At 34.5% G+C, this 7884-nt stretch overlaps 1 protein-coding gene across 2 annotated transcripts; it reads left to right on the plus strand.

Moving 5' to 3' along the window:
- The first annotated feature begins 1014 nt into the window (after nt 1-1014).
- On the plus strand, nt 1015-7344 carry LOC121761949 (serine/threonine-protein kinase/endoribonuclease IRE1a-like). 2 transcript variants are annotated; one of them, XM_042157662.1, is made up of 7 exons: nt 1015-1376; nt 1541-1763; nt 4260-5749; nt 5873-6045; nt 6399-6645; nt 6726-7029; nt 7108-7344. In XM_042157662.1, exons 1-7 carry the CDS (start codon nt 1204-1206, stop codon nt 7252-7254), a joined length of 2757 nt encoding a protein of 918 aa, XP_042013596.1. In that variant the 5' UTR covers nt 1015-1203; the 3' UTR covers nt 7255-7344. The 2 variants fall into 2 exon arrangements, with proteins under 2 accessions (XP_042013596.1, XP_042013597.1); XM_042157663.1 differs by having other exon boundaries at nt 1234-1376; nt 1633-1763.
- Nucleotides 7345-7884: the final 540 nt, after the last annotated feature.

Below are 7884 nucleotides of genomic sequence, written 5' to 3' on the forward strand. Positions count from 1 at the left end.
GTATTTGTTTGCCACATTTAAAATTTGTGATAAAAACCTAAACTAACTAAATGTTGATGTACTCCCCTGGTCTCCTAAAAATATAAATTCTTTCCTTTTAGGTCTGTCACCTAAAAATAAAAACTTTTCGTTTTAGGAAATTTCTTTCTCCCTAATGAGGTGAAACTCATTTTCCACTATCACAATTTTCTGTCTACTTCTCTTACTTTACCAATTTATTTATTTATTTATTTTAAAAACTCATACAATAATATTTAAACTCGTTGCCGCTAGGACAAAGTCTCTGGACTCTCTTACTTTACCAATTTCATATTAAAACCTGTGCCGATTCAAATATTTCTATTTTTAGGGGACGGAGAGAGTTTTTTTTTGCTATTAACCATAAAAAATAGTATTTTTTCCGTTTGAAATGAATCTCATTTTTCACTAATAATATCTTAATCATTTTTAACTATCCCTCTTAATTCTACAGTTTTGCATTACAAATTGATATTGTCCATCTACTCCCTCTGTCCCCAAAGAATATGTACTTTAGGTTCGACACGAGTTTTAATGTAATATTGTTAAGTAAAAGAAATGTAGAGATAAAAAGTAATTAAAGTATTGCTAGTGGAGAATGAGTCACCTGAGAAAAAAGATTTTCCAAAATTAGAAAGTCCATATTCTTGTGAGACGGATTAAAAAGGAAAGAGTGTATATTCTTGTGAGACGGATGAATATAATTTTTCATTAAATATTAGTAATCTCTTCGTCCCAATTAAATTAGGACAAAACTTTTAGACATGGAGATTTAAGAAACTGTATTGAATAAATTAAATAAAGAGAATAAAATATACGAGAAAAGAAATTTTAATTTTGGTGATAAAATGAAATAAGAGTTATTAAATATTTTTTTTATTGAAATAGAAATTATTCAATTTAATTATGACATTTAAAAAACGAATAAGACTAGTAGAGTATAATTGAACGTATAAAAGTCGTAGTTTGACTATGGAGACTGAAATGGAAAGAAAAACAAGTTGGCGTCGGGAATGATGCATTTGGCGTCGAAACGAGGAAGACGAAGCTACCAAGAAATCCCTCCTTCTTTGATCATCTCCTATTCACTCTTCGAATCTTCGTTTCCCCTTCGATTTCTCATCCATTCTGTTCCTCTATCTAATCACTTTCTCGATTTATTTATGTACATATTTGTGTGTAGAAATGCCTATGATCCGATACGAGATGAAACTCCGCTTTTTTCTGGTTTCGTTGTTTGATTTATTTTTGTTGTACGATTCCGCGCTTGCTTCTCCCAACTCTCCATGGGGACTCAATCGTTACGGCGCTGCTTTCCAAGCTGCCGGCCGCCGTGTTTTGATGTCCGATGCTACCAAGTGAGTTCGCCTCTTTTTTTTTCCCTTTTCTTAAGAAAAAATTGTATTTACAAGAAATTAGGCAGTCTGAGATTCGATTTTTGTTTTGAAAACTTACATTTTGTTGATAATTTGTGGGAAATTCAATTATTCATTCTCGTTTATTATTTTTTTTTCTGGCTCAGAGTGCCTGATACTGCATTAGTGGCTGCCTTGGATGGTACTATTTATCTATTGGATGTTGGTTCCCTGAAACCACTTTGGTCATTTTCGTCAGGCCCAAAAATTTACTCATCATATCAGGCTCCTGTTAATGATAAGGAAAATGCATCTGGAATTGAAAGTAATTACTTTATTGATTGTGGAGATGATTGGGAATTATACGCTCACAACAGCCTTGGCAAACTGGTATTTATCTATTTTTCCACATTCTTCATACCTATTCATTAGAATAACTGGAACTTTGATGCATTACTTTGGTGCAAGGTTAAACATACTACTTAGTGCTGTCAGTGAACTGAGCCCAGTTGAACAGTGAATAGCTCAAAAACAGTTCCTTTCAGTTTGACAACCAAGCTAGAGCTTGTTCATTTTAAATATATTTAGCTTGCTAGACATTGAGCTTGATTCTTAACCAGATCATTAATCATCTTAGATTAGCCCTGTTTTAAACTTATATCATTAAGTATATTTGTATAATGGAAATCTTTACCATGCCAAATCATTAGTAGCTTAGATTTTGAAGTTTGTGTGTTTACATTTCACTTTAAAGATGGAAAAGTCTGTGTCAATATTTTGTGTCACTTAAAACTGAATTCTAGGCACAGGAAACTCCATGGACATCAATGTAATTCAAATATCGAATTTTGTATCTTTATATTGGTAGGGAGATAATATCATACTAGTCTGAGTTAAGTTATAATGATCAGTATTGAGGTTGAGTTAAATTGTGTTTACTAGAATTGCTGGCCTTAATGGTCTTCCTCTTATGTTGTTTAGTTGACTCTCTAACATTTCAATGATGTACGATTACTGTATTGATTCTCTATACTTCCTCCGTCCCACACTCCCACTACAAGTGATGGATTTCTTTTGGGCACAAGATTTGAGAAAAATGATATTTATTGAGTTATGTGGGGAGTGAATAATGTATGAGAGAGAATAAAGTAGAGAGGGAAAGAGTGAATAAAGTAGGAGAGAGAATAAAGTAGGGGAATTAAATGGGTTTCTTTTTTGCCAAAAATGGAAATTGATCACTTGTAGTGGAACAACCAAAAAAGGAATATTAATCACTTGCAGTGGGACAGAGAGAGAGCATTAAAATTCTGTGATAAAAAGCACAAAGAAATCAAATGATTCAGTTCCTTCATTTATTTGGCCCCTTGACTTTAAAAGTTAAAAGGTATAGCGGACTATCTCTCATAAAAAAGAAGAAAATCCTTTCGTTTACATATATCAATAGTCTATACTCTATAATGTCTATCTAAGTCCCAATATTGTAAAATGTATTTTAAAGGAATCATAACTGTGATATTGATACGCATGTATAGGGAGCTCCAACTTAACCTAAACCCGTGGTTAAAAGGTAAATGGTTGACTCCTTCTTATATCCTATTCTCACTTTCATGTGCAACCGATGTGGGGTTCCTATCAATCCAATCCCCCATTCAAACACCTTCGGGTATCCCCTTTCCGTAGGCTGTCCGGATCCACGTTCACCGCACTCAATTGATAACCATATAAGTTAGGAAGCTCTAGCATAACCCAAAATCATGGTCAAAGGTAAATGCTTGACTCTCACTTATATGTTCTTCCACATTTTCATGTGGAACCAGTGTGGGATTCATCAGATGTATCACATGATAAATAGAAAGTTACTTGATTTAACTCATTGAAGAGAACACCAATGCATGGCTGGGAGTATCAAAATTGGGGTATGACCCATCATTTATGGTCGCCCATAAATTGCAATTCAATTATATAATCCGACAACAAAAACAGTCCTAGAGGATGACACATACATGTAAAAGATTGTAGTCTCTTAATTTTGATATTATCTATGAATTTTGTAAATTAGCTTTAGTAGGCAATATTGTTTTGTTGAAAATAATTAGCCACTGAAACTTATTTGGTCTTGCATTTAAATGGTATCTAACAAAAAATATTCTCATCCCAAGGAAGTTTTTATTATAAACTAAATGTTGTTTAGCTATCAACAAAAAATGAAATCAAAATTGCATGTGAGTACTTGACTTCTTAATTTAATTGATGTACTGTGTTACTATGTAAGTGATGTTATGTTGTCTATTTTGTTTTCTTCATATCTTTAATCTTAATCCATGTCAGTTATTTGTTTATATTTGAAAGATTAAAGTCTATTTTTAGTCCTAAACATATGGTCGCTTTACAATTTTGGTCCAAAACATTATGTTTTGTAGCTTCTAGTCCTCAACATAACGAATTGGTTCATTTTAGCCTAAAAAGTGACAAAGTTGTTAAATTTTAACGGCGAACTCAATTTTGACACTATTAGTTAATTAAATTAGTCATCGAGATTATATTTTTTGTTATTTTGGTCCTCCACATTATAATTTTGTTTTTATTCAGTAATTTTGCAAATATGTTGCAAAATTAAAAAACTGAAATAATAGCAAAATTATTAAGTTTAGGACCAATTTAATTGACTAATTGGGTTAAAATTAAGATGACCGTTAAAATTTAACGGCTCTATCAATTTTTGGCTAAAATAGACCAATTCGTAATGTTGAGGACCAAATTAAAAGCTATCAAAGATAATGTTTTGGGACCAAAATCGTAAAACAACAATATGTTTAGAACAAATGGACTTTAATCTTTTAAAAACATTCTGCCTCTAAATATGTATGTGATTTGCATATCTTTTAGAAACTTATGAAGAGTCTTGAAGAGTATATAAGTTCTACACCTCAAATAGCAGAGGATGGAGGAATCGTACTTGGTACAAAAAAGAGCTCTGCTTTTTTAGTTGATGCAAAGACTGGAAAGGTTATCCATGCATACAGAATGTCTGATTCTCCATCAACCGATAAGAGAAGTTTCAATGAATTTCCTTATAATGCCACTGTCAATAAACAGTACGAATCTGAGACTGAGTCCAATATAAAGACCAACGAGCTACCTCTTTACGTTACAAGGACAGATTACACATTGACGTCGTTTCTTCCAAATTCAGACAAAGTCCTATGGAACGTGACAGTTGCTGAAATTGGTGCTGCGTTTCTTTGTCAAGATGTTGATAAGTCACTTACTGATACTCTTCCTGATGAATCTTTGGAGCCTGATCTTCCTTATAAGATGCCATTACCGTGCCAGTCAAGGGCACATGTCTTTCGCTTCCGTAACGAGAATACGTTCGAAACCTTGTCCTTGGCCCCTGGGCCGTCAAAGGCTCTTCATCATGATATGATGCTTACAGCATCCACAGCTGATGTTCTTCCGTCACAGCCAAATGTTGAAAAAGTTCTGGAACTTCTTCCTGTGCAAAACAATGGGGGTATATTTGTAGATGGACATGACAGTAAGGACATTGAGGGTATTCTTCCTTCAGATGCATTCAATGAAAATGGTGGCATAAGTAGTACACATGATGTGGAGGTCCTTTCAGATTACGGATCTGTAACACCTCATCGGAAATTAAGCACATCCCAAGCTCTTATTTTTATCACTCTTGTAGTCTGTTTTGTCTACTACAAGTACCAGTACAGTGTGGTCTCTAGACCAAAAGCACTGGCTGTGCAGGCCCCTGGTACGAGTTATGCGAATGTACATTCAAAGAGGAAAAAATCTCGCAAAGCAGGAAAAAGCGGAAGTAATGATGGAAAACAAGACAAGGAAGACAATGAGGTTCAACACACGCATATTGGGAGTGATAATAACTTTTGGATGAATCTCAACCGACCAATTTCTTGCAATGAAGATGGACGCATGGTTGGTAAATTATTTATTTCAAACAAAGAGATTGCAAAAGGTAGTAATGGCACCATTGTTCTTGAGGGGATTTATGAAGGCCGTCCAGTAGCCGTGAAGCGCCTTGTGAGAGCTTACAATGATATTGCCGTTAAAGAAATTCAAAATCTTATTATGTCTGATCGTCATCCAAATATTATTAGATGGTATGGAGTAGAGCAAGACCAAGATTTCGTGTATCTTGCGTTAGAACTCTGTTCTTGCAGCTTAAATGATCTTATTGTCATGCACTTAAAGTCCCCTACTCATCCAACTTTTGAGAAGAATTTGGCTTTTGAGGTTGCAGCAGAGTATTCAATCCGTCTGGATTATATGGATGACCTTATTCATGGGTTTAACTTGTGGAACTCAGATGGATATCCATCACCTTTATTGTTAAAACTGATGAGGTTATAACTATTCTGCTTTTTTAGTTTTTGGGGAAAAAGTCAGTAATACAATATACATTTACAGAAAGCTGATTGTGTATGGGGATTCTTGCTTATTTTTTGTGACGCACATGTGAAATGCAGGGATATGATATCAGGAGTTTCCCATTTACATGAGTTGGGAATCGTTCATCGGGACCTGAAACCTCAAAATGTGTTGATATTAAATGAAAGATCTATGTGTGCAAAGGTTTCAGACATGGGCATCAGCAAGCACCTTGTTGGAGACTTGTCAACCTTGAGTAATCACGGTACAGGTAAGAAGTGCTGTTAATTATTGAGGGAGCCAATTCATGTTTGTGAATTGCAGTGTAAAGTGAAGCATTTCTTTTTTGGCACATTATTTTATGTAGTGTTGTTTTGTTTGTTAAGTGGAGAGATAATAAAGTCAAGATAGTGATGTTTCCTTTTTTTGAAAACGTGTCACTTTGAATGGGACATCCCTAAAAAGGAAAACGAGTCACTTTGAAATGGCGGAGGCAGTAGTAAAGTGTAGTTACTAATAGAAAATGAATCTGTATAAATGCTAAGCTAGGTCAGCATTGGCTAAAATATGTGAAGATACTGTCAGTATTATGGGAATATCAGTTTTTCATTGATTCTGCTTCAGGCTGCGGAAGTTCCGGATGGCAGGCACCTGAGCTGCTTCTTCATGGGCGTCAAACACGAGCAGTCGATTTGTTTAGCCTCGGTTGTGTTTTCTTTTTCTGCATTACCGGTGGAAGACATCCCTTTGGGAGCAGCTTGGAACGCGATATCAACATTGCAAAAAATAAAGTTGATCTTTCCCTGCTGGATCATATCCCAGAAGCAGTTGATCTACTCTTGCAATTGCTAAATCCCAATTCTGAAATGAGGTAGATTTTCCATTCCCTCTTACTGATGGTAACTGCTCAATAGTGACTCTTACAAATAATCTGAACTTGCAATTTTAAAGGCCAAAGGCGAGCGATGTGCTTAACCATCCCCTTTTTTGGAGCCCTGAGATGCGGCTTTCCTTTCTCCGTGACACGAGTGATAGGGTGGAACTGGAAGACAGAGAGGTTCCGTCGGATCTCTTGAAATCGTTAGAGAATATAGGAGCTTTGGCTTTAGGTGGAAGATGGAATGAAAAGTTGGATCCTTCATTTCTTAATAATATCGGTCATTATAGGCGATACAGGTTTCATAGCGTTCGCGATTTGCTACGAGTAATGCGTAACAAGCTGAGTCATTACAGGGAGATTCCTGCAGAAATTCAGGTAGTGCAGTGTGTTTGAAAGTTGCTACTTATTTAATTGTGGCTGAAACATTTATCAATGGTGTTGTGTTCATGTCAGGAACTAATCGGAGCGGTACCTGAAGGATTCGATAGATATTTCAGGAGTCGGTTCCCAAAATTATTGATTGAAGTGTACAAAGTGATGATCAAATACTGCAGCAAAGAAGATTGCTTTGCCAAGTACTTCAATGGAAGTGAGTTCTAGTAGTAGTTGTTTCTATTTTGTACATACAAGAATATGATTGTGCATTGTGTGTTGTACATAACTTAATAAAAGATTGTTTTCTGTTGTCAATCCTCGGCGTTTACTAGTATTATTTAAATTCATTCTTTGGTTACTAAAACAGATCGAACTTTAGAATATCAAAACTCCTTTAATTTAAATCAAATTATAAATATATAGTAGACTTTGTTAAAATAGTGGTATTAATATATTAACTGTCACAAAATTGTTAATGACAATGTTTCTCGGGTAAAAAATAGGATATTATTTACCTTGTGTATTTTAATGTACATAGTTGGCATTATAAACAATATTATCACATAATTTTTGGGGGATAATGTGTAAATTCTGAACTTTGGGTGTGGATAAGTTAAAAAAAAAGTAAAATAAGTGGAGGGTCCAAAGAAATCTGGTTATTAGAGAATCTCCAATAATTTACGTTAAATTTAAACCATTTTAGTAAAATATTAGAGATTTTACCCTAACTGTTTACACTAAACTCAAACTGAAAAAATATTTTCTGTATTATACTTCATTTATTTATAAAAAAATAGTCTTATTTTGCTATTTTGAGATGTGCACAAAATAGCAAAATGAGACTCTATGCCCATT

This window comes from Salvia splendens, chromosome 13, assembly GCF_004379255.2.
Source record: "Salvia splendens isolate huo1 chromosome 13, SspV2, whole genome shotgun sequence".
Taxonomy (NCBI): Eukaryota; Viridiplantae; Streptophyta; class Magnoliopsida; order Lamiales; family Lamiaceae; genus Salvia; species Salvia splendens.

Excerpts from the sequence above, each read along its gene's own strand:
- LOC121761949 (XM_042157662.1), top strand. The coding sequence starts at position 1,204 with ATGCCTATGATCCGATACGAGATGAAACTCCGCTTTTTTCTGGTTTCG. Across the intron at positions 1,377-1,540 it reads TTGATGTCCGATGCTACCAA|AGTGCCTGATACTGCATTAG; the intron begins GTGAGTTCGCCT and ends TTTCTGGCTCAG. Across the intron at positions 6,646-6,725 it reads AATCCCAATTCTGAAATGAG|GCCAAAGGCGAGCGATGTGC; the intron begins GTAGATTTTCCA and ends GCAATTTTAAAG.